This window comes from Lonchura striata, chromosome 8, assembly GCF_046129695.1.
Source record: "Lonchura striata isolate bLonStr1 chromosome 8, bLonStr1.mat, whole genome shotgun sequence".
Taxonomy (NCBI): Eukaryota; Metazoa; Chordata; class Aves; order Passeriformes; family Estrildidae; genus Lonchura; species Lonchura striata.
This window is the reverse complement of record NC_134610.1, coordinates 22,751,566-22,778,699: the sequence shown is the minus strand read 5'-3', so window position 1 is coordinate 22,778,699 and position 27,134 is coordinate 22,751,566. Positions and strand designations below refer to the sequence as shown.

Here is a 27,134-nt window from a genome sequence, read left to right as displayed (position 1 = left end):
TTTGTCTTGGCACTGCTCTGTCCATTTGTACACATTTAGTAGCCCTGCTACAAATTGTACTTTGCGTTTCAGACGCTGTGTAGGTGGCTTTTGACGGTGCGGAAGAACTATCGAATGGTCTTGTATCACAACTGGAGGCACGCTTTCAACGTCTGCCAGCTGATGTTTGCCATGTTAACTGTGAGTACCCAGCTACACAGCCCCCTAAGAGCTTTTACTGCAACACTGCCTAACCTGTTAAACATTTTCCAGCATTCAATTTCTTTTCTGGTTATTATGCTACTCATTTCCAATAGCAAAGCAGACAGAATTTATTCAACTTAAGGCAGCACGTATTTGGCAAAACCTTATAGTGTTTTAGTGACAGTGATATCATAGGCACATTAAAGTGACTGAAAACAGATGGCAATTTTGGAGTGCTCTTGTTATTACAGATCTTGATCTTACGAAATGTTTTTCTTTTGGAACTCTTTGATTTGACATTTATTTTAAACTCCTAATTGGGAAGTACAAAACCAAGGATTAGAACCCCAAAGTATTTACTATGTTGATATTTATTATCTCTTTATCCAGCTTCATCTAAATAGTTTGTGAAGGTACTGCCTCAAAACATTTGAAAATTATCTTCCAGCATAGTGATCTAAGTGAATCTTGAGTCTCCACTAGACATTGTTGACACTTGGGGGTTTTATTAGCATGTATCTCCAGGAGTACCTCTAGCTCCTTTCAGCTTCAAGTAAATTCTGCTGAAATGTCAAGTAAATTCTGCTGAAAGTACCATTGCTAACATACTAGAACAAGTATACTGCTCTCTCTCTACCCCACGGCAACCTCACTGTGTGAAATAATCCACGTTTGGCTAGTTCATTCTTGTAAATGTACCAACAAAAAAACTCAGGGGTCCCGGATGCCAGAACTTTGCATGTTGGGCAAGAAAAAAAAAAAAAACCTCTGACTTGCCCTAGGAGGTGAAGATGTCATTCTAGTGCTTGGTCAGTCCCAGCAGGGCAGGTGTGTTTCTGTGAGTGTTGATGGAGGCCTAGTGAAGCGGTACCGTGCACCAGAAACAAAGGAAAGGAAGACATCCAACGAGAGAAGGGTCACCTCTTCCTCCGGGCATGAGGCTCCTCAGCTGCACAGAATGAGCATTGTTTCAGCAGGCACTTGCTGATGCTCTCTAAGGAAATTCGGTGGTAATGCCAGGGTGTTAGTAGTTATTATGGTTTTATAAACTTGACATGCTTTTTTTTTTCCCAGTTTTAGCAAAAGGAAAAGCATTTTACTCTGATGATATAGGCAAAGGCGGGCAGCGCCGCTGGGTGTGAATTACAGCAATTAGCGCCAGAGGCTGCGGGCGGGGAGCCGCAGCCGCAGCAGGGACACCCCTAGGTGGAGCTCCGAGGCCAGGCTTGCTGCTGTGCCGGCGGCACCGGGCACCTCCACCCGGCCAGCGGAGCCCGCGCCGGGCCAGCGGGAGGGAGCTCCGCTGCTGCTGCGGCACCAGCCACCGCCCGCCCGGCACCACCGACAGATGCTCTGACCGCGGCTCTCACCGCCTAATTTCAGAATCCTTTTAGCAGTCAGCGCAGGCATGCAATTGGCTGTGAGATGGGATCCGGCATTTTTAAGCCAAGTTCATTTCCTTGCCCACACTCCTGGTAATAAACAGAATGAGCGATTCCATGTGCAGGGCTGGAATGTGGCCACAGCACTGGAGTCTCCACACATCCCACCCCGCTTTGCTCTGGCTCTGGCTGAGAACAGAATAAGTGCAGGTGTGAGATCTGTTTGGTCTGCTCTCCCTTCCAGATACAGGAAGATTATTTTTGTGCAAAAAAAGACACAAAAGAGAGACTTGGCATTAGTAATAATACAAGGCTTGCTCCTACTGCATTTGTCTTGGGGATATGATCCAAATTAGCGTGTGCCTTCTTTTTTCACTGGTAAAAAGAGGAAAATTCTTCGATAAACCCTCTGAAAGGCTTATCAGAACCCTTCTCTGCCGGTCAAGAAGGCACTGCTTTGTGCAGTTATTGCACCTTATTTCTGGTTTCTCCATGATAGTCAGCAATGTAGACTGCCCCACAATTAGAAATCAGTAATTCTATTTTAGGGCATTTTCAGGTAGGATTTACCATAGTATAGTGATGTCTAATCTGTAATGCAGTAGCCTCTAAGGGTCCCACCATACTCCCACTGAATGCACAAGGAAAATTCAGCTGTGTTGAACATGCCAAACAACAGAAATTCAAAAAAGAGGAAATCATTGCTTCACCCCTGGTATTTTGCATATCTAAAGCATGTTCCTGTATATCTAAGTATGTATTTTCTCTCTCCTGAACAATCATAAGCCCAGTTCGGCAAGCCATAGTTCTGTCTTTCAGATGCCCAGGAATTCTGAAGACAAGCACTGCAGCAAGGCTGCTCCTGCAAGTTAAGGTTGTACCTGAGAGTAAAGTGCAGGATCAAGCACAGGCTTCATTATCAGTGCCTTTGCCGACACAGTTCACATTGATACTTATTTCAAAGGGCAAAAAAGAACAAGTAAGCAATACCAAATTAAAATCCCATCTGGTGTGCTAATAACAAAACATATAGATGTGGGGCAAGGTATAATGAATGCAATTCATTTCCTCACATGAAAGAATGACCTCCATAACTCACTAGAGACTCTGCCACTCATGAGTTATGGGTCATTCCTTTTCTGGTGAAAATAAAATTTACTGCACCATCATCTATAGCCATGTATTTTTTTTTTCTCTTGTAAATTCAGAAATGTGGAAATGTAATCCTCTGTTTACTTACATTATGTTCAAAGAAGATATCCCCTTACTGTAGTATTGTTTTAAATGAATTTTTTTTTACTATGTGACATATGCTATATTTCTTTCATATATTCAGCAACAAGACTTTGCATTAAATAAATGTGGCATTTATTTTTGAGATACTGCTACTGTTAATAAATTCCTTAATTGGTTTCCCTGCATTTGCAATACAGGTTGAATCCTTGAATTTAATCAAAGCTTGGATTACACTAAAGAATATTTATTACAACATCAATTTCATATTATAAAACTTCCCTTTTAAGTTATTTTAACTTAGCTGTTAATATTTTCTCTAAACTGAAATTTGACACATGGTGTGTTGTCAGTTACAAACTATTTTTAATCCCTTTTTATAAATAGATTTTTTAAATTATTATTTGTTAAACAAGAGCTTTGTTTAAAAAGATAAAACACTATTTATAGAGGATTTTTTTTCTACTTGGGTAGATGTTACCAGAACTAAAACAAAAGCAATGCCACTAGAAATCAGGTGAACCTCTTTCCTAATATCCAAGTTATTCTGTACACTGCTGGATTCTACACAAAATTAATTAACCTTTTTTTCCTTCATGCTTGATCATCTTTTCTGCTGTGTAAACTTTAAGGAATTATAAAGCTTTTGTAGCAAGTCTTGCACTTCCTCAGTTCCCACTGAAGTGCATTCCTGAGCACCTGGTGGAGCTTGGCTCCCTGTATTGCCTAAGTATAAAATGTGGCCACATTCCAGACTGTCTAAACAGAAGACACTTAGATTTGAATGTGCATTTCTGTAAGTACAATTTGTGGTCTTCAGGGTGAATAGCAGAGCTTTCACAGAGTATTGCAGCAATTGCTGTTTCTGAATTTAAGTTCCTACCAAGGAAGGGTGACAAGTCCCCCTGTATCACTTAAACTCTCTTCTTGCCAGTGGATGAAATTACGCCCCTTTGAAAATCAATGATATTTGGGAATTCTTACATGTTGCTGGTGTTCAGCCTTGGTTTGGTCCTCCAATACAAATGTATTTTGTATTTCTTGTATATAATTTCCTTTCATGCTAGCTAGATCATGTGGCTAATTGAAGAGTGTCACTGGAGACTGACACTCAGCCATTTTTGCAGGTGTTATGCCCTTCTGCTTCTGAAGAACCAGGTTGTTTCTGCCATGGGTCAGAGGCACAGCACCAGTGGTGCACTACAGAGGCTCTAGCACCTCCTTCAGACAGGATCTGTTCAGGATGCTTGAGGTTAGCAATAGCAGTAAGTGTTTTTTCTCTGCCATGAACCCATTCAGGCAGGAAGACTGCTATGACAAGTATCCAAGAGAAGAAGCATAGTGATAAAAAATGTTTCTATGATTAACTCCTCCATTCACACAGTCATGTCTGAGCTGCTTGTAGGGAATTTCATTGCATCTGTTTTCAAATGCCTCTCCCAAACTCAAATGGGTATCTGTAGCAGAAATTTGAGACATTTCCTCTTCAAATCGTGCCACTTCGTTTCAAAGTGCCAGATTGAAAAAAAATCTAATAGTTCATAACAGTGTATTTTATCTGAGCTCTTTTAAAGGTCTTCCAACTTAACATGTCAGCTATCTCTGACAGTAGGGATTGACTAAGATGGTCATCTCAGGATTGAAGAAATCTTTCTAAGTACTTCTCTAAATAATAATTTCAAAATTTTATCAGTTTAGTTTTGGTGTTTTTATTTCTCTGATTAAAAAATTCCAGTTCCTGTCTCAGTTTTCAGTTACTGGTATTTGTTTTCAGCTCTTTTTGCCTTTAGTGCCTCCTGGCTAGCAGAGAAATAGCATGCTGGAAATGCAACAAAGAGATAATAACAGATCACTCCAAGGACATTATCTATTTTGCTAACCATCTGACATACAGCAGGGAATAGAATATGACAATAAAGCATTTATCTTCTCCTTACTGAAATGTTCATGGTATCAAAACAAAGTTGACTGTTGCTGGATGGACTAACATTACTTATCCCTTTTGCTAATGATAGTTACAGCTGCTATGTTTTTTTTTTTCTGCTCTCAGACTGCAGGATTTCAGGAGATTCTAACTGAAATTGAAATTTTAGCTTTGATTGTGGGATGCTTGTGTCACGACCTCGACCACAGGGGAACCAACAATGCCTTCCAAGCCAAGTAAGCTTTCTAATTCTTACTATTTTAATTTGGTTTTCTTCCATGGGAGAGCAAAAGGTGACCAGGATAAAGAATGAAGCATTAATTTCAAGCTTTCTAGGCCAAGGCCAAGTACTCTTATTCCTGTGTGCAGTGAGGGACTATCCATCTTTATCATTCTCTGTTCCTTTAAGTAATTGCTGGCTTGTCCTTTGTATCTGGCTGTTGAACTGACACCACATATTGAAATGTGGTGCCAGAACTTGATGTTCTTTTCAGGCTTAGCTGTTATTGATTCTAGTTTTCAATCCAGGAAGCACCTAAATTGTCTGTCTGGGTTGGTCTTGCTGTCTGGGGTGCATGGCATTAAGCAAAACCTTGTTCTGCTATTGTGAAGAAAAGAAAATAAGTGAAACTGAAATAATGCTTCCACAGAAACCAGGCTGCTGCCATCAGGCAGAGTGAAGTACAAGTAGGTTTGTGGAAGGCTTAAGAGTGGTACTTCTGTGTAGGTAAGAGAACTCCTTAGACCAAGGTCAAATTCATTCCAAAATCTGCCTTCCCTGAGAATAGGAGGGACAAGAGAAAATCCTGCAACATCCTGGCCAAGTTGTGAAATAAAGCTGTCAGACACAGCGATTCCTTCAAATCCCATGTTGTTTTCTTCAGTCCCCAGTGCCACTACATAACATGAGAATACGAGGCCCCAAGGCATTCCTGTCCTGCAGATCCCAGTGTGCATTTGTAGATTTTCTGTTCTGCCTTACTGCTAATCCTCCAGTGTGATGGGGGAGTGGTCAGACGGTTGTCCAGAGGTATTTGAAGGGCAGAGTGATGTTTTATTATGCTATTTTGTCCTACTTTTGCAGAAGTACTCTGCTGCAACGTGTGTATGCAGGGGCTGCTGCATTTCTGGGGGTATGTTGCCTCAGTGACCATCACTCAAACTGATGTTTCTGATGTTCACTAAGCTGCCATTTCCTGAGGTATTGGTGTTGCCATACAATCTCAATGAAACAATGACACTGTCTGGATCTTCAATCACCATAGTGGGGAAAATCAATTGCAGTGCTCAAAAGACAGAGCTCGTGGTGCAAAGGTTACCAAGCACTGCTAGATGCCTTTTTGCAGCTGAGTCTTGAAGAGAATCAAAACAGACGAGACAAATGGGAAGGAAGCTCAGCTGATTGATGTTTATGTTCCCAATTTACAAAAACGAGACCTAAGATTTACATCCTGGCCATTTTAGGCTCTGATTAAATTAACCACTTCTCTGCTGTACCATTACACAAGAGTATCTTTTGTGCAGAGGGCTGTCTGAGTTAAAGGTACAGGGATCAGCATTAGACTGCTATCACTCATACTTGTTGTTTGACAACAGAGTATGGAGAGGAGGCTACCATTTTATGACTCCATAAAGAAACTGCTGAAGACATTTAATGAAAGACAAACATTACCACACATGTATAAAACATCCCTGAAAACAGAAGCAGTAGTTTTCATAATGCTAACTATGATTTATTCCTCTAACCTGACATAAATTCAAGCATCACATTTTCCTATTTTATCTTCAGTGTCTAATGCTGCTGTTCTGTATGATGAAAGTTCAAGAGGTATATGATGGAGGCAATATCACAGTTGTCTCAAATGGCTCTGTTATATATGTCAATATCACATTCTCTAGGGAGGATGTTTCCTGGACATCCTTTTCTCTCTTATAGCTGCATCTGATAATTAACCATCAATATGGTGCAGTTTTATGGTATATGCTCCTAGAAGACTCCTTCTGTCTCTAGCATAATCTCTTATTCTCATTTCTTTGGAAAGAAAGTCCATCTTGTCACTTTAGGCTGGGTCCCAGAAGTGAAGGACTGCCTGAACTACTTTGGTACTTGGTGAATAGTGACCATTCTGACAATCCAGTCCCACTCTCTGCACTTCCCAGTAATTTGCAATTTTATAATTTTATTCCATATATTTTTGTTCTTTAAACATAGAAAACCAACCTGCATTGTGCATTTTGAATTTGATTTTGGTTTAGACAATAAATGTGATGAGAAAATACATTCTAGAGATATGCTAAGCTTTACTTTTATATTCACTGCTCTCATTTGTGTTTTTTTTTTTTTTTTTGTTTACCTTCGTATTTGAAGTTGGGCTTTTTTTGTTGTGTTTTGGGGTTTTAATTTAAGAGTTTGTAGTTGGCCATTGTAAGCCCTTATGTTTATGTCTATTATGAATTAAAAATAAAACAGGGGAACAGCTGATCCCAGCTCAAGGACACATTACCTTGTGTCTTTACTGCACGGTTCTCTGTCTGTGCTGTTTCTGAGGCACTTTGAAAGCTGCATTACAAAATTTCTTGTAATCCCAGAAAGGTATTTAGTCAGCTGGCAATATTTAGCAAAGAATGCAACATAAATGCTTTGTATCTGGATTTAAATTAGTATTTTGATCTCATTAGCTGTCTTAAGTGAGGTTGCTAAAGTGGAGGTGGAGAGTGTGGCTACGTGCTTTTGTCACTAAATTGTCTCTGAAACCTGCTTCGTAAGCAGACAAGCAGGATTTGTTGACTTCCCATGTTCTGTTTCAGGAGTGGATCAGCCTTAGCTCAGCTCTACGGCACCTCTGCTACCTTGGAGCACCACCATTTCAATCATGCTGTCATGATTCTCCAAAGTGAGGTACAAAAGCATTACTATTAATCTCACTGTAAGCTGTTGGGCAGTTTCAGCTAGAGAAAGGAAATACCATGTACAGTACCTTTTTAATGCCCTCTCCTTGAGGAATTATTTATTGGTTACCACAAAGGTCACAACTAGCACAAAATTAAACAACTACAAATGCTGATCACAGAGCCCAGAGATTATTCTGTCTCAATCAGCAAGGGACAAGAGAATACATCCTAATCATATTGTCAGCTTTTCTCACTCTTCTTACATATATCCTGCTCAGTGGTTTAGAGGTGGCTGAAACAGGTGCTTACCTTTCCCCACAGGTGTCATATTCAGAGTATCAGAGCCATCCGTTACTGCACCAATTTAATTTCTTTGGCAGCCTTTCTGTAATCAGTATTTTTATGATTTTTTCATAATTTAATACAGTATTTTTAAAAATTAAAATCAGTAATATCATGCTGTCCAAAGCACATTAATTGCTTTGCAGATACATGTGAAGACATAGCTCTTGCCTAGAATATTTTGCATGTAACACTATACAGCATATACTACAATATGTATTTAATAACTGAGAAAAGTGGAATAATGGACATGGAGTCCTTTCAAAACAACAGATGTACTTTCTTATTTTACAGAAATTGGCTGCTACAAAACGCATTTAGTAAATATAAAACCAAAACTGCTGTTCATGCAGCACAACTGGATACCATAGCCTGATCTGCAGTAACTTCTGAAGAGATCTGGAATGTTTCATGGTCACAGACAAATGGGTATAGGGTGATGGTTTTACCTCTGTGTACACTGCCACGGAGATTTGTCTCAGAACTACACCTCCCCAGACTTTATCTCATATATGTCATCACACCATCATGCTAATAGTAACCCTGTTGCTGGAAAATTCTTAGTTTTAAGGGCATTTTAAACTTCCTAAACAGTAGATGGCAGTGCATACTGAATGTGGGCACTACAGAACTAAATATCACCAAAATAAGACTCTGGTTAGAAAGAACTTCAATATATATGTAGGTGATTAGGAAAAAATATACCCGTAATACATTTATGTATACTAATATATGTGACTATTGTCACCAAGATAATTTGTTAAGCTTACATTTAGAGTTTTTCATTAATTTTGTTTCTTTCATCTTATTTTCTCGAGAATTTCACAGAGGAATTACAGGATCTCTGTCCCTCTTGTTTTCAGAAATCCAGTTACAAAAGAACCTTCCCCCCTCTCAAATAGCAACATCAAATAATTAATTTCTTTTCATTTTGGCCATAGAGCATCTTTCAAATTCTTAATCCACAATCCCTTAAAAAACAGCCACTTGGGCCCACAAAGGGTGTTTAAATTGCATATAAAGTTGTGGTTCTTTAGTCCATATAGGCAATGGCTGTATACACTGTAGCACAAGAGAGTAATGGGGAGAGTGAGCAAATGGGCTGCTCTGAATGAAAAACTGATTTAGTGTCCTTGACTGGTCTAAGAGCAGTTTGTGTGCATGCAAGCAGCAGCACAGATAAATCTATTAGGATCACTACTCCAAAGCTCCAATACGCAGCTCCCCAAAACATTTAATATGATGAGAGATTGAAATGTATCCATAGTTTTTCCCCATAAACTGAGTCTGTGCAGGGTCAGAACAGAGAGTAAATCTTTACTCAACAGGCTGTAATTTCAGCAGAGTTTGGAAAAACATAGCAGGTGATTGATAACAATCATCAGCTCTTCTGCCTCAATGTAATCTCAGCAGTATTAGCATTATTATTTTGTCATAGTTTTGCCATGAATCAGAAAAGTCTTGTGTTACAGGGAAACAGTAGACTAACAAGTTAGAAAACTTTTTAAAAACCTATATTGATTGTTAGCTCTTTACCTCTTTTATCTCTTTCATTATAGGGTCACAACATCTTTGCTAACTTGTCCTCTAAGGACTACAGTGACCTTATGCAGCTTCTAAAGCAATCGATATTGGCAACAGACCTCACTCTGTATTTTGAGTAAGTATTGGCATTTCTGGTATTTGATGAATGAAAATTCAGAGAACTTACTCTAATGACCTACTAAATACCAATAAGGATATATAATATTAGAAATTAGAGTTTAGCTATGGTTACAAGTGAAGAGGTTTAGTCTAATACTTAATATCTTTTAGACTAATAGAAATACCTCAAATGTTCAAGTAAGTTTTGTTTGAATGTGTAATATATCTGTATCAGCCAAAAGCAAGTAAAAGCCCAGGTTTATACTTCAAAGCAATCCCAGAAACCAGTTACAGCTCAGTTCCATAATTTTTCTGTCCCTTCTATGATCATTTTTTCAGGCACATAGAAAATCAATGACATTTGCGAATTCTACCATTTCAGCATTTCTAAACATTTATGCCAAGAAATACTGTATTTAGTTACAGAGCCAGTTACAGAGGTAACAAAGCAGACACTTTGCTGCTTTGAAGACAAATTATGCCAATTCACATCATGCGATGAGAGTAGGGCTTAAAAAGCTTAAATGGGGAGAACTACACTAGTATCTCTCTCATCCAGTTTTCTTCCTCTTCCTTGTTTGCAAATCAAATCTCAAAGTAGATTTCAAGTTGGTCCTGTATTTCAAGTATTGTTAATTATTACCCCCACTAAGGATGTGTGGGAGGATGCACGTAGTCAGAGGAGTAATGGTGTCACCATCACACTGCACTTCTGACATCTGGCATTAACCTGCAGCTGACTTAGGGGCAGAAGTGCTGACAAATGTGCAGTTTCAGTGCACTGCCTTCCCAGTCTTGACAATAAGTCATCCTTAGGAATTTTTGTTTGGTGTCCATTAGCATCCTGTCCTGTCTTTCTGCCATGTTTCAAGTGAAAGGATTAGAGTCATACCAGGGGAAGTTTAGCTTAGATATTAGAGAAAAAAAAATCACTGAAAGAGTGGTTAGACATTGGAATAAGTTGTCCAGACAGATGGTGGAGTCATCACCTCTGGAAGTATTACAGAATTGTCTTGATATGGTGCTTAGGGGGAATATGGTTTAGTGGTGATTATGATGGTGCTGGATTGATGGCTGGACTTGATGACCTGGGAGGTCTCTTCCATTCTGTGAGATGCAAGGACCATAGGTCCTCTTGTCTCATCATAAATAAATGCTGCAGAAATGTTTGTGCTCTCAAGGAGGAGATGAGTGACAGGGACTGAGAGGACAGCTGCTCTGGCACAGCTCCATGTGGTCCCTCTGGCTGAGATCCTGGAGACCCTGGAGGAGCCAGAGAGAGTTCATGGCAGTGCCTTGGGAGAGACCGTGTTCAGACCCAGACAAGATGGAGCTCTCTTCCCTACCTGCCTTAAGCTGAAAAACTATGTGGTCATATTGTTTTTCTAGTTTTAGTACAGAGAAATAATGTCCAGAAGGGACATAACTGAATTTCAATATTAATTTATTCTTACTTGCATAATTGATTTTTCATGCTGCATGAATCTTTTAGCAATACTTTACTCAAAAGTCTGCAGACAAGTTATTTTTTCTCCTTATATTACTATGATTCATTAATAAGGTGGTAGCTATGCTAGCTTATTTCCAAAAGTGCCTGAAAATCATTCTCTAGAAACATCAGTGCTTTACATTTCTTAAAGCACCCTATGTGAACAGGTGTTTCTACACAAGTACCTAATTTGGTCTTTCAGTTTGCTACAGGTTCAGTGTTTTTGTAGAGAGGGGAATTCTCATATCAGTACTCTTAAAATGACTGAATCTAATGATCACAAGCTCCACTGTTGCAGAGTAAGACTTTGTGACCTTCGCAAGGCATTGGTTTTATACAAACAAACAGAAAAATGACTCTCACTGAAAGATCAGATAGGATTTTAGTTTATGATTCTAGATAACGACACTTGTAGATAATACTACAAGTAAAAGCATGGAGCCCAAATTAAGTTTATGGAAATTCATCCAAATGATGTCTTGAGCCACTGGGCTGTAGAGCAAATGAATTTGTTATACATAGGGAAACAACCTCCCTTTGAGGCAAAATACAGCCAGAGTTAATGTTACTCAAAGACCCTGGAAAATTGTTATAATTCCATTTGTTTCTGAAATTCTGTCATATTATATTTGCTTATTAATAGAAACCTCATCATTTTGGATACAAAGAAAACCAGTAGGAAATGCTAAATAGTTTCATAATACATTATTGCTTTCCTCTGGTTCAGTCCTTCCTACACTGAAAGGACTACTCAACTCTGTGGAGCTGGACTATGACTTCTGTATCCATTTAAATGGATTTCAAAGAAAATACTTAAAGGTTTTAGCCTAACATAAGGCTTTGAGATTCACATTTTCAGTTACTGTTTATGGATCTCTATATTTTAAATCTGAATATTTTAGGTTTCTTGTTCTTTCAGCTTTAAACATTCTTGCCTGGTTTTTGTTCAGGAACATATGAATTGCTCAGAATATCCAATACTTCAAAATTAAATCTTTTATTTCCCAAAGTATAAGGGATTAGATATCATCCTGCAGTCATTTATAGCCCTCTTCTAGCTGCTGAATGAAATCCATTATAGAAAGGCCCTATAGTAGGAGTGACTGGTCATATATATAACCATGACAGTCAGGGACAAGAATAATGCAACATGCCCCACATAATGTTCTGGAACATAGTGTTTCTGGAAGTGTGCATCTCTTTGTATGCAAATAGGTACTGGCTGCCATCAGGCTGCACTGTCAATAATCACTGTCCAAAATTTCAATCCAGTTGAAGTAAACATAGAAAATACAAGACTGCAAACTTTCTCCTGTTGAGGAACCTAACTATATCTCCTCTTGACAAAGAGAGACAGTCTCATACAAGACGGGGCACTGCACTGTCACTCAGAACATAGGTATTTATTTGCTTTCCAGCTTTGATGCTCATATGTTGTGTCACTGGGGCAAGTTGCTCCAAGTTTTTGTACTTCAGCTTCTGTTGTATCTTGGGCAGGATCTATTATACACTGTAGTCACATTGCAAGCAGTAAGAGCTGCTAGGAGTCTCAGTGACATAAAAGATTACAGACTATGACGAGTCAGAATTTTGATTCTTAAAGGCAACAATCAAGCATTAACATGTTCTGTCCATCTCACGTTTTGTCCCTATTTGAGGACATGAAGACTGCATGAGAAGACAAACCATGGGACTAAGCAGGGAGTCCTAGTTTCTAGTCTCTAAGAGCTATGAACTCAAGACAGCAGCAGCTCCTGTGTGTCTCTGTTTCTTTCTGTGTGCTGGAAATAACAGGAATTGCACAGCTCTGAAAAACCCTTCAGGATACAGAAGTAAAAACCATTTTGCAAGGACAAGAAAACAAACGTGTGTGTATTTCTGGGGTGTTTCTATTGTCTGTCTGTCCACTGCTGTAGGTGAACATTTCATGCTTCCGTGGAAGACTGAACATTTCAGAGCCATTCATTTCCTTATTTGTGGAGACCATAAATCCAATATTGCTTTTACTAGGCAGCTCTGACATTGATAACAGACATTTATAGAACGTGTTCGGAAATTAGTATGTTTCGCTTAAATGGACTGTCAGTGTAACGGCCTTAACAATAATACATGAGGTGCAGTGATTCCGTATCACACAGAGAACTGTGTTTCTGCTGCAGTGCTGCCCTGCGTCTTATTTCCTTCTCTGACAATCTGGTTTCTTGCAGGAGAAGGACTGAGTTTTTTGAGCTTGTCAGTAAAGGTGGTTATGATTGGAATATAAAAAACCACCGAGAAGTATTTCGGTAAGCACAGTTTTTTCTTGCTTTCTGGTTATTTTGAAGTGTAGCCATATTTGTTAAAGGAATTTAATGTATTGCAGACTGGAGGCTTAAAATGACAAAAGAAAGTATCTTGTTTTAAAAATGCAATTCATGATATGAAATACATTGTATGATTTTTAAACATTAGCAAACAGCTGGAATTAATCAACATGACTTCACCTTTTCAATTTCTCCTACACACTTTAGTCCTGTTTTCTTCCCTTTGTCCCAGCCTCACCAGTTCCTGTTCAGCCCTTCTGCTCTTTTTCCAGAAAGTATCAATATTCTGCCTCTCTACACAAAGATCTTTCCTGTCTGTTTCCTTCATCCCTCTTCCTCTCATCTGTCTTTTTTTGCTGGCCATGCACTTCTCTGCTCTTCCAGTCTGTACCTGGGAATTTGCATATACAGAGTACTCTTCCAGCCCTCAGGAATGCCCTGAGCATGCATCCTATTGAAAACCTTGGACATTGTGGGTGGTTTGGGTAGATCACACTTTGTAGACAATAAAATGTGTGCATTTGCATATGCATGCCTGGTTATGTCTCATTTTATCTGAAATTTCATTAAAATTCTGTTATCTTTTGGTCTTTTGACAAAATATTGGCCATTTTCTATTTTCCATACCATTTCACCCATTCCCAATTTTAGATTCAGGCAATATATTTGATGCTTCATTTTCAGTGCCCTTGTTCTTCATTTAAACTTTCTTAGACTTTTATCTGCATCATGTACTGTACATAAACGCTTTCTACAGCTGAACGGTTTCCTTCTCCTAATGCATATAAAACATGGTTGTAGCTAGATATTAAACTACAGTGGAACCATATAGCTCACAATAAATCTTCAATTTTTATTGTAGATGAGCAGTAGAAACTGCTTAAACAGTGTCTGGGATACCTCCTGTGATTATAGGCTCTCTTGCAACAGCAGTCACTTACAAATAGGCATATAAATTAATCCAGTTGCAGGTGTTATTATGTAATAATACCCTTACTTATATCATGTGAAGCACATGCTTTCTAATATATTATAGGTATTAATGTAAGTAGTGTTAGAAGTATTGCAAAATTAGCAGTTACTCCCTTGCAATATCATTTCTTCTCTAGCGTGCAATGCACAATACCAAAATTCATCATCTTATGACCTGCAACACATTAGGTTTCTGAGGCACAATTGTAATGTAAAAGCCACGCTGATGGCTAAGATTTCAAACATGTCATTCTTTTCTGGAGGAAAAGAAGGTGCCAGGGCTGACATTTTATATACATATTATTTATTTATGCGTCCAGAGCAGAGTTGTTTAGAAATTCAACAAAGCTTGATTCAGCTTGTATTGTTCATTTCTGGTTTTCAGATCAATGCTAATGACAGCCTGTGACCTTGGAGCTGTGACCAAACCGTGGGAGATTTCAAGACAGGCAAGTCATGATTAATAGCAGGGCTGGGAGGAGGCGGGACTGGCAGGACAATATTCCCAGGGCCCTGGCTTACAAGGGACCGAAACTGGAATCAATTTACAGCGGTATTAATGCTATAAAAAAAATAGCAGGGGGTTTCTGCAAAAAATGGTTTATTGCGTAATCATTCCCTGTACACATGCTGGTGTGTACATCTGGCTTTACAACCTCTCCTCATACGAAAATTTTAAATCCATATCCAAAAATGGATGGATTAAACAAAAAAGGCATACAGCTGCATTTACTTGTTTCATCCCAAAGTTTTCCTTGGCAGGGGCAGTCTTTCCTAACAACAGATTATCTGTAAATTTTCATTAGCATAAAATCTTCAGTATATATGATAAAAGAAATATGTTCCTTTTCTTAAGAATATTGCAAAACTCCACATATAGTATAGGGCTTTCTTTAACACTCTGTATCTAGAAACAAACAATTAAAAATTCAGGGTTCTGCTGCTGAGTAGGCTTTTTAGAAATATGCATAGAAATGGATCCAGCATCAGCAAACAGGTACAATATGAGAAAGCAACCCATTCCAAAACTCTTGTCCATTGCCCAATGATTTTTCTTCTTCTAGATACCTTTCTCTACCCAGAAACCATCCTTAATATTTCCAGTATCCATGCTAGTCATTCTCTATCCTTCAGTGACTAGAAGCCAGTAGAAGACTGTGTCAGGTTTTGGAGGAATTGACAGCATCAAGAAGGAAATTGAAAATATACTAGTGCAGCTGGGTTTAGGTACATACCTGGAGGAAGTTTGCTGTAATAAATAGTTACAAAGATGGGGTGAAAAAGAGAAAACTAGGCCAGATAAATGGTGGTGCAGGAGTAGCCAGATTCCTTACACAAGGAAGTATTAGAAGCTGAAAAGGATCTATGGAAGTTACATGCACATCAACTGAATAAAAAAACATTTACTGGGGGGATGGATTCACCTCAGCTTTCTGTTTTGCCAGGTGAGTCTTTTTTGCTTTATCAGCAGACTGTGATAACAGTTGTTCTAAGGCTGTTGCTCTACTTGGCCAGAACATAGTCCCTTGCATGCAAATCAGGAAAGCTACTTCTATCCTGCAGTGGGAAATTGAGTAACAACATTTTTCAATGCCACCTGGCCACTGTTGCAGTGTGTGTAAGCCCTCCTCATTTTTCCTCCTTAACCCAGTTAGCTTCTGTATTTTCATTGACAGCCAATTGTCACATAGGGTCTGCTTTCCTAGTTGTGAATCTTTGTGCTGTGCTGCTGAATTAGTGCTGGCAAACTGGGTTTTTTTTTTTATACTTATAACTCTTGAGGTCTACAGGTGAAAAGTCCCCTGCAGCTTAGTTATACAGGTTTATTTTATATTGAAAAATCCCATCTGGGATTTCTTGAAACATTACCTGATTGAGCAGAAATGCTAGTAAGTCCACAGAGGCAAAACGGGAAATAGCTGAACCTTAACTGTGCCACAAGAAAAAAACCAAACATATTTGAAAAAAAGGGAATAAAGGCCACATGTAAGATGGAAAAATTCAGAAAGAGAAAATTGAAACAGATAAAGGAAGAGAAAAAGGGACATAAGGAGAATAGGATCAGAATAGCATTGAGGGACAGGGATGATACTATGCCTTGATTATTTTTATACAATACACTTAGCAAACCCTTAATTGCTGATAAGTTCTTAAATTATTCCTTTATCTGGAATACTGATCCAGAATTTTATTAAGATTTAAGAGTACTTTATAACATCACCTACTTCCAAATTATTTTGGTACTCTCTATTTCAACTACAATGAACTTAGCATTTGTGAACGTTATCTACCATGCAGTTGCTAAAGCAAGAAATTTTGAGATTTTATGAAGCACAGGTCATCTGCTTAGTTTACCCTCTTGTGCCTTGGCATTATGAAATAATTTCCTAGCCTAAAAACAATACACTGGCATTACAGGAGCTTTAGTATGTGAATGCCTCTTCAGTAGATTGGCTTCCAGTTTTTTTGCATCTCAAAATGTCACGCGTGTTTATGTTCAAAGCCTCACACGTGACAGGAGTACACTGTAACAGAACTGCTTACTGTTTGACTTCCTAAAATTCCTCTGGTTTCCATAACTAAATTTATTTTTAAGTCTTGTTTTCTTCTAAGAAGCGCAAAACTCTGCAGTGAATAGATCATCTTCGTTCACAAAAGTCAGAAAGATGCATTCTAATTTCCAACCTACCACTTCTTGATTTCAAATCAAGATTATCATCACAATCTTATACTCAAATATCCAGATTCTATATTAATGACAGTCATGGGGAAAAAAAGTAAAGCCTAGTGGGGGAAAAAACCCTTTATGAATTCATATTAGATTAAAACAACAGAGGGTATTGGTTAATTAAGTTTCATTGATAAGCAAAGTTGTTATTATAGGGCAACAGCCTGTAAATACCCAGAGAGCTCACGCATGTTTTACAAAGTATTTTTACAAATGTAATAGTGGATGCCAACAAGAAGTTATAATTTTCTGTTTTGGTCTCAGTTTTTGAGTAAGTTGCTTATAACTGCATTGAGTGCTACCTTGGCAGTGCAATGTAATTTCCCAAGGAATCAAAAAGGGATAAGTCCCTGTGCCTGGGTAAGGCTGTTTATACCCCCTGTATGCCCAGTCCAAAAAAACTAATGAATACATGCCTGATGTCAGTCCTGTAAGTGAGGTCATTCACTTCTTTCCAGTTAAGCACAGGCTGAAGTCATGGGCTGAGCAAAAACTCATTATCCTAAAAATTGTATAACAAGAACTCTAATCTTTTATCATGATTTTTATTTTAGGCAGCTGAGCTGGTTACCAGTGAGTTCTTTGAACAAGGAGACAGAGAAAGATCTGAACTCAAACTCACCCCTTCAGTAAGTTTTTTATTATTTCTGAAATAGTTACTGATTTGAATAGAGTAAGAAAATATCATTGGACTCATTCAGAAAAATGAACTGTATTTTATACATAAAGAGAAACCTTAGAATAAATAAAACCTCTGTCCAATAAGGATATGTATTTATAACCACATATAAAATAGCTCTCCAGTCAACACATTTTTGCCCTTTCACAGTCCTTGAGCCCTTTTATAAGTTTTCTTTATCTATTCCTAAGGTTATCCTATCAGTGCATTTTCTAAGCAGCAGGTGTTGGGTTTAATACACAGAATTTAACTAAAAACTCACAGCTACCTATGGAAAACAAAATTGTCAGATTTACTTTATGTTGCAGCTGTATATCTGTGTTATTCAAAATGCATTTCTATAAGTATACATGTAAATATACTACTGTGATTGAAGGGATAAAATGGAATTGAGTGGAATAAAGTGTCAAACAAGAACTAGGAAAGTTTCATAAAGATTTTCACTGAACAATTAGAAGAGAAAGCCTTATCTAGGTTGAATAACTCAAATGTTGATCAACCATTATCTGGAGGCAACAGGAGAAGGATAACAGAAAATATTCTAAAGAATTTAACTGGCAGGAAGAGAGCTGCAAAACCCTATGTGAGAAAAGAGAAAATTCTACTCAAAGGTATCTGCTTTACATTCCTACAGGAGGTTACTTACCACCTTAACTCCAACTGTGGAGCATTTATTTTACATTACAGAATTATAAACACAAAAAGTTTCAAAACAGAATTGAAAAGAAACAGTTTCTTTTTCATTGTAGGCAAAGCAGTAGGAAGACAGCCTAAGATTAATTATGGTTTACAGTGCTCTGGTTGTGAGAATTTGACCATAGCTGCAAAGTGCTGGATGATGTGTCTGTAAGATATTCCAGTGTAATTGAAGCATGACAGTTTTGTTTCCTTCTCAATTCAGGCCATTTTTGATCGGAACAGGAAGCATGAACTACCCAGGTTGCAGCTCGAGTGGATTGATAGCATCTGCATGCCATTGTATGAGGTAATTTTTACTTACTGCTCCTATAGAGTCCAGAGGAGATTGTTCTTATCTCTCTAGGGAAAAAGCCCTTGCTTTTAGAGCAGCCTTGAAGGCTATTTGAACTCGTCTTACTTTTACTTTACCAAAAGTCTGAATGCCATGAAGAAATTTTCAGATACCCTGAATCTGTCTGTAAATGCCTCTCTAAGTTATAAAAGCTGATAGAGCGATTGTTTACTTTATTATGTTTGAGACAAACTGATTCTCATCATGGTGAGGTATGGAGTGCTAGAGGGACAGTCTCAGTAGGTGCTGTCAAACACATCCAAATCTGTGTGACGCAAAAGGAAACTCAAGCCTGAGCCTTTGCACTTTCTTCTGACCCTAAAGGTTTCCCAAACTGCTGACGGGCACTATAGGCCAAGCCTTTAGGGTCAGTGATGAAACAATTTGTTGTTTAACCTGTGCTGTTTAACTCAGTTTACTCTTTTAATGGTGCTTCTGCACAGATTGCCTGGGTGCTTGGCACACGGTGTGTAAATGCCCAAGTACTCCTTCATTAGGGCTAGAGATAACCACAGAATCATTAAGGTTGGAAAAGACCTCTAAGATCATTGAGTCCAACCATTAATCTGACACTGCCAGGTCCACACTAAACCATATCCCTTAGTAGTATATCTACAGGTTTTTTTAACATTTCCAGGTGCAGTGATTCCACCACTTCCCTGGGCAGTCTGTTCCAATGTTTGACCACCATTTCACAAAGAATTTCTTCCTATCAGAACCATGCTTCTGCCTTTTTGGATTAAACAGCTTCAGGATTTGACTGCAACCACACAGACTGCCTTATGCCAGCAAAGACTGACTGGCCACTGATATCTGAGAAAACAGGAGAATGTTCTCATTCAGCATATTTGGGGAACTGCAACATGTTCTCCCTGTCCCCACTAAACCCTAAACTGCCTAAGACCTCAAAGCAGTGAACGGGTCAGTGATGATACACAGCAATAACAGCTCCCATGTTAACATTAAAATTATCAGTTTGTGCCTGAACATAGCTTCCCTACACACAAATAAAAATGGATTGGCAGTTCCTTTCATTTTATAGACCAGATATAAAACCAATATCATACAATAAGGACACAAGAAGGCCCATGAGAAGGACAATGTGCCCTTTCCCCTCCATACCTTCTGGCGTATGAGGCTGCCACCATGGAAATTAAATGAGTACCCAGCAGCAATGGCAATTCCTGTTGTGACATGGAGAGCAGTCACTTGTCTAAGCAGCAAGCCAGGCTGCTGCTTTGCCAAGAGATCCTGTCCCTTTCTAAGGTCAGTCTTTGTCCTGATGAAATAAACTACAGCTACCCTTTTCAAACAATTAAGGCAAAGCAAGCAGGGAAGAAGAATATACACCTATATTGTTTAAAAGACCAAAAACATTTTGGACAATATTGGGGAGGGATGATGGACACTGATCTTGGACAGACACTCTTTAAAAATAATGTTCCTTTCAACAAAATAGCTCATATTGCACTAGAATGCATATTATACCAGAATTCATTATTTCTAATAGCATCTGTAATCCAAAAATGTACAGTAAAGCAGGAAGAGCTGATAATCAGCCCATCCTCTGCATGAGAAAACTACATCCGAGCACTAAAGCTCTGGTTAGTTAGCTCCATCTTAGCAGGAGATCTCTGGGGAATATATTCACATCTGATTTCCCTGCTTTCCACTGTGTTTGCATCATGCTGTGCAGCCATTAGCCTGCTGCTCAACAACTTCAAAAAGAGACACCATCAAACCTGGAAGTCATAGCAGCACCAGCCTTAGGGGTAAACAGAAAACTTCATGCCATAGTATCACACTGCAGGAGATTCTCTCTTCAGTGTGGAGCCAAGTTTTAATTTTCACATCCAGCTTAATCAAACTTCAATACACATATCCCATCAGCAGACTATTCAGGCATTATAAATCCATTGTTTAGGGCTGGCTGAACACTACAACTCTGGCCATATCCTAGATTTTGGGTCGGCACATTTTTACATTCTTTGAAATTCTTGCCATTATAATACACTGTAGAAACTGCATGTGGGGAGAGAACAGGTTATATCACTACAAATGCAATATAAAGAGATGCAGTGGCAGCTGATAAATCAGTAAAATATTAGCAGTACTATAGCTCACTACTACAGTACTTAGAAAAACCATGTTTGAAAAAACCCACAAACATTTGATGCTTATTTTCATACCAAAATTACAACATTAAACCATGGAGAACAAAATCAAGGCTTTTTTATTTATTTTTTTCCATGCTAGTGATTAAAAATCCTGAATCCACATAGGATTCTATAGCATCCAGATCCCCAAAGGGAATACTGTGGGAAATGCACCAGTCCCTACCAATGCAGTTGCTAGAGCAGGACCTAATGCTGTGCTCTGTTATTTTACACACACACAGCAGAGATCCCAGGAACCACTGAATACTGGCAACTCCCATTAAAGTGAGATCAGCAGATCTCCATGAAGTTCTTTGCTCAAAGTAACTCCCAAGAGCAGGCTATTCCTGGCAGCTGAGGATGCTGAAGTATGCAATACTGAAGGAACTTCACAGCCCAAACTTCCAGGAGTGGTCTGATACCATCCCAGTGCCTCTCACAGTACCAGAAGAAACTGCATCCTCTCTGCAATCCAAGCTAATGAACTAGGCTACACCAGAGTGCCTGTAAGGACTGGTTCATACTTAATATCTAAACTTTGCAGTACATTTTAGTTACAGCTTTTCTAGCCTTATCATTTTCCTCAGCTCTGAAACCTCCTTTGTGGAGATTTGGTTCTATCTGCTCTGCTTTCTGCATTTCCTTAAGGTAGCTCAAGACAACTCAGTTGGAAGGGCAGCAGTTCTCCCAAGTAAAGGGTAATGAAGTCTCCTTTATCGGGGAGCATGGATCACATTCCTCTGCTTACCTGGCTAGGACTGTCCCTGAGTTTGGCCCCTTTTGTGAGAAGGGTTACAATGACCAGCAAATCAGCAAGATCTATGCAACTTCCATTAGTAGTCCTGTCTGACTGCCCCTTGGAATGCCCATCCCACCCAGAAGAAAGAAGGTCAGTGATACACAAAATGTATTACACCATCAGCTAGTGTATAGATTTAAGGTGGATACAGCTATATATATATTTTTAAAAATCTGTAATTATGCACAGTTTTCCTATATCCAAGTGTCTAAATCAAAAACCTTTGTGCTTGCTCTGTAAACTTGACTCTGCTCCTAGCACAAGGTAAGCCACGGCTCTGCTCTCTTGCTCTCTGTCCTGTCTTCTGCTCAGTGTAGGAATCAAGTCACCTGCAATTTCATATCTTAGTAATCAAATCCATTTCCTTTACACTGTGGATCAAAGGTCTGGGAAAATAAAAGAATCCAAATTTTTTGTTCATTGCATTTTATTACACTTAGGAATTATATTTTTTATTACTGTAGTGATCCCAGATCAGAGTATTTTTATGTAACAGTGGAACTTTTGCCTTGAGTAGCAGAACAGCAATCCATTTACACTGAATTTCAGATTATAGGGGCTTTAGTTAAACTTTACTGCATTACATTTGCTCTTCATTCAAAACTGACAGTAAGAAAAGCATTTATCAGTAGAGACGAGAAACAAGCTCATTAGAATAATAATTTCTAAGGAAAAATGAAGTTTTTTGAAACGGTAGAGTATTTCAAACCTACTAATGTAGCTTCAGTATAAAATAATCTCTTGTTTTGTTAGAATATCCTATAAAGAGAAAGTACATGCAACTAAAGCAGAAAATTTGAAGCATCCCACTGAAAATAAAACACTATGGCTTTGCTGACAGCTGTGTTCACACAGAGAAAGTATTCTGTACCTATTTATAAATGTTTGTGTAACAGGAAACAGAATTTTGATTATTAAGACAAATCACCCCTCTGACCCTCCAGTAAAGAGATGCTAAAAGAGTTTCACCACTAACAGATTTCTCTTCTGGACTCTCATTTGCATCTACCTAAGACAGGATCAGTCACAGATTTTTTCCCAACTCAGATTAGAGTTCTCTGTGGGGAGCACACAGAGTGGGAGAGTGAAGATCTTATTCTTTTAAATCATTTTATTTCTCACAAACAACATCAAAGCTTCAGCGATTCACATCAAACAAAAGATGCTAACAGAAACCCAGCTCTGTTCAGGGCATTGTTAGGCAGAGACAGTAACGCTATGAATAGCAGGGCCAAAGGCCATGCACTCTGCTTCTGGGCAGATAAATACATAGTCAGGTAGTCAGTGACAATGACAGCAGCTATTTAAATTTAAGGGAGATGTCTTTGTGGAAGATAAAGCAGCTCATGGCTTTTACAACTTATGCGTGCCTGAGATTGCCCTGCTCACCTCTACCTTGGTGCTCCCTTGAACCGCTCCATTTTATTGCTATTTTTAGAGCTATTCAAGATTTTCTTGGGTATTGAGAACTTCAAGCATATAATAGAATCTACAGAATTTAATTTGCATTACTCCATCCAGGATTCTAGGGGGAACCTGGGAAGAGTAGAAACATTCAGCCTAGCAAGCATTTAAAATGTTTGGAATGGAATGTGGAGGGACAAATTCCTTTTTTATCACACTGTTTGAAGGACTTAAAAAGAAATGTAATCACTCTGCCTGCAACTCCAAGAGCTCTGATATGCCTGCCTTCCTACAGAAGATAATGTCAGGCCTTGTAATTAAATCTATTTGTTGTCTATGATAATGTAGCTGAAAAAGCATCTATTCTGCTTGTAAACTCAGATTAAATGCACAGGGTGTCATAAATGGTAGAGCCTCTACAAAACACAGAAAAAATACACAGAAATCTTTAACAGTCATGGCTTTCTGTGTTTTAACTTTTCTGGTTCAAGAGTTGACTTTGACACTTGAATTAGAAGTACATACACACAGTGTGATTTTTTTTCCAAAGTTATATACTCTATTTGAAATTATTAGACAGGAGATTAACCTCTCCTTTGCAGAGAACATTAAAAAGGTGTTCTTCAACAATCGTGTTTACACTGCTATATCCTGATGCAGCCCTTCTTCAGTTACCACTTCTATCCCTTTCCTTCTGTCCTTCAATTATAATTTTGCATGATGAAATACTGCATAAGAAATTCAGGGTTTGCATCACTCCTCTGAGAAGCCCTGCCTGTCCAGAATGGACTGTGTGGCACAGCTTAGTCCTTAGCCAGGCAAGAGTCACTGGATGCAGCCAACAGAATGACTTCATCCTTCAGTTGTTTCTGTTCTGTCTATGCAATTAGGAAAACTTCTAAGATTTTTTTAACCAATAAGATTTTATCTGTATGAACATTTTGGAAATGGTTTTCCACCATTCACCCATACCTGGGATATTGATACAAAACTCAGGGCACTGCCCCTATATTTTAAGTTAGCAACTAGTCAGGGGGCAGAGAACTCACTAGGTGTTTACCATGCACCTATATAAACAGTCCATGAAACATGTTCATAAGTTGTCAAGTGCTTAAAAAAAAAAAAGGAAAAAAAAAAAAAACCACACCAAAAAAAAAGAAACAAAAATCGGGACTAAGCTATTTGGAAAGATCTGTTTGTTCAATGGAAGCAATTTGACTAGCACTGCGTGATTCTCATTGAAGCCAGCTTTTCCTTTGTAGCATGTTGAAAGAGGAAGAAGATAACTTTCAATAGATCCTAAAGAATGCCATAAAGATGCACACTTTAGCAGGGTTTATTTCTGACATTTGATTTGGAGACAGAAGAGTGGGAAATAAAGCATTTATGCTTCCTGAGAGTGCCTGGCTGACAAGGAGTAGTAAGGCACATCAGCCTGGGATGCAGTTTGTGATACCAGGGACTGAGGCAGATCAAACAGATGCTGGCAGATCAAATTAATCTCCCTCCCTGTTGAAATACAGTGGGTAATATTATCCAAGGAAGAGCAGGTCCACCATATTTTGCCATGTTTGTAAGAAATTAGCTTCATAAGAAACTTAATCAGGCCAAATGCCAGTGGTGGTGGGAAGCTGGTAGCTAAGGATTATGTTAGGAATAAGGGTTTGGGCCCAGAGAAAAGAGATTTTTGGCACAGTAGAAGGATCTCTCTGTAGCCTTGAAGTAGGAACTTAAGCAGGTTCAGCACTTTTTTTGCTTTGTTTCTTGTCTACTAATGATTAATATAAATGAGGCCACCCAGAATTAATTCTGTGGAACTTGCAGAAAACTCAGATATTATTAAAACTTCCGGCAATGGAATAAACATTGCTAAATTATTGCCCAAAAGCTGAGAAGCTTTTGTCTGCTATTTTCTTACTAACAGATAAGGTTTTGAAGTGCTATACAAGAAATAAAAACCAGGAAAAGAAGAAAGAATTATTTTATTTGCAATTTCCATCAAAATCTGTCACTATTTCACAGTATTATATGGAAAAGCGTAGTTTTGGTGGTTTCAGAGCAAAGATTTTTTTGTCTATGACTATCATGAACATCTTTTTTACAAAAGGTGCAAGGATCCAGATCCTTTTTTTCTGCATCCTGAGAACAGGAAGCGTTTCATTTTGCCTTTGAAATTTAGAATATTAGTTTTACTATGATTTTCATAACTTGTTGAGATTATTAATGCAACATTGTTGTTACAATCAACAATTTTAAGAATCTACAAGTTTGTCCAAAATGTTTAAAGAGGCAGCGGAAAGGAATATTTTTTTCCTTCAGACAAGAGTACTTCAGCTTACTTCTGAGTCATCTTATGCCAAAACAGTCCCAACTGAAAGGGCATTTCATCGAGAAAGGTATTTGGGAGAAGACAGAAAAACATTTCCCATTGACTTCAGTGAAGCTAAGCTTCACTAAAGGCTTTCACCCTAATCAGCAAGAAAAGTCAAATAATTCATAATATTATGATTTCTGTTGGTGTTTTACTTAGAATTATCTGCCCAATGTGTTGTGAAGGACATGGCAGTCATGTATGGAAATGTATATAAAGATCTGAGGAAGTAGATTGAAAAGTTGGCAGATAAGGTAGAAGAGACAGCCAATAGAGGGAACTCAAATTGTACAGCAAATGTGAAAGAAGATGAATGGATAATTTAACAGCCATTCAGTTTTCAAGAAAGACAAAGCACAAACTACATTGCATCAGAAAAGGACTAGAAATTATGATGGATGAAACACTCCAAGTTGAAGTGTTTAACACAACAGAATCACAGTTGCCTGCAGAATTCCCAGCTGAGGGTAAATTCAAAGAATTAAATCGGCATATGAGACTGATATGATTTGAAGAATTTTTCAAAATCCATTTAATACCAAGGCAGAAGACATTGATCAGCTGCTTGGTTAAAATGTTGAAAGGAAAGGCGTTAGAAACATTCTGTCTCTAGCATGCTTTAGATGTAGAATGAAAACCATAAACAGCAGAGCTAAGTAAGAAGTTGTTAATGAAATAGTAACTCTTTCGAGCAAACCCTTGATTTCATGAAATTGTAATGAACAACAGATAAATCCTTTGCAACTGTAGCAATACATCAGTAGAGCTACTTCAGTTGGTCCAATTCCTTCAGAATCACTCTCCCTTTGGCAGCATAACGTGCGTGATATTGGTTGGAACACATTTTGCTACCAGGAGCTGTGTACATACTCTTTCCCTGAAGTGCCCAGCACATTTTACCAATGGTTAATCTTAATTTATAATCATCCCTCTGTAGTTTACTTCCAAAGGAGTACAGTATTATTCTTGCCAGTGTACCATCACCAGAAAGAAGCTTAACATTAATTTACAGTGGAAGAGGAGAACACTTGTACATGTATTAGATCACTTTCTAGTCACAACTGGCTTCCATCTACTAACCATTTTTAGAGAGAAGCCAAAAGAAACTCCTGTTTTCTACATGGGAAATTAGTAATATATCAATTTCTTCTAATTACATTTTTAGACATCAGAAAAAAATTCCCTGACATAAATGAAAAAGTAATCCACTAATGCATTATGTATGTGATGACCTGGACCCTTCCTCATTAAGCCCTAAAAGGAATAAACAAAGTCCCCTTCAGGCACAAGGAGATTGCAGTAATTTTTTTTCATGAACTCAACCCCCTCACAAATACTGTATTTTTTTTAAGAACATAATGATTAAATACAGTCCTCAATCAGTAGGGCAAATAATTAATTCTTATACACACACAGTCAAAGGTTCATAGAAGTTAATCCCTACATCTTCTCTGTATCACTTTATCTTCTGTATTCTACTATGGAAGGTAGAATTCTAGCAATGTTTTTGGGTTTAGTATATGGACATATATGCAGAAATACTTTTGGGTTTTCTAAACAACTTCCACAAAGTATTTGTATTATGAAGATAAAATCTGTGGAT

General features: G+C 38.3%; 1 protein-coding gene and 1 long non-coding RNA gene across 4 annotated transcripts in view; one reads left to right on the top strand and one right to left on the bottom strand.

Annotated features, from left to right (window-relative positions):
• Positions 1–27,134, bottom strand: part of LOC110482909 (uncharacterized) — a 118,977-nt gene that overhangs the window by 68,579 nt on the left and 23,264 nt on the right. The window lies entirely within an intron of this gene.
• Positions 1–27,134, top strand: part of PDE11A (phosphodiesterase 11A) — a 107,783-nt gene that overhangs the window by 72,740 nt on the left and 7,909 nt on the right. For both annotated transcript variants that reach the window (XM_077785065.1, XM_077785066.1), the window contains exons 12-19: positions 73–180; positions 4,849–4,958; positions 7,531–7,621; positions 9,516–9,616; positions 13,297–13,374; positions 14,750–14,817; positions 17,651–17,721; positions 18,673–18,756. In XM_077785065.1, coding sequence (XP_077641191.1) covers positions 73–180; positions 4,849–4,958; positions 7,531–7,621; positions 9,516–9,616; positions 13,297–13,374; positions 14,750–14,817; positions 17,651–17,721; positions 18,673–18,756 — 711 coding nt within the window. The remainder of the gene's footprint in view (positions 1–72; positions 181–4,848; positions 4,959–7,530; positions 7,622–9,515; positions 9,617–13,296; positions 13,375–14,749; positions 14,818–17,650; positions 17,722–18,672; positions 18,757–27,134) is intronic.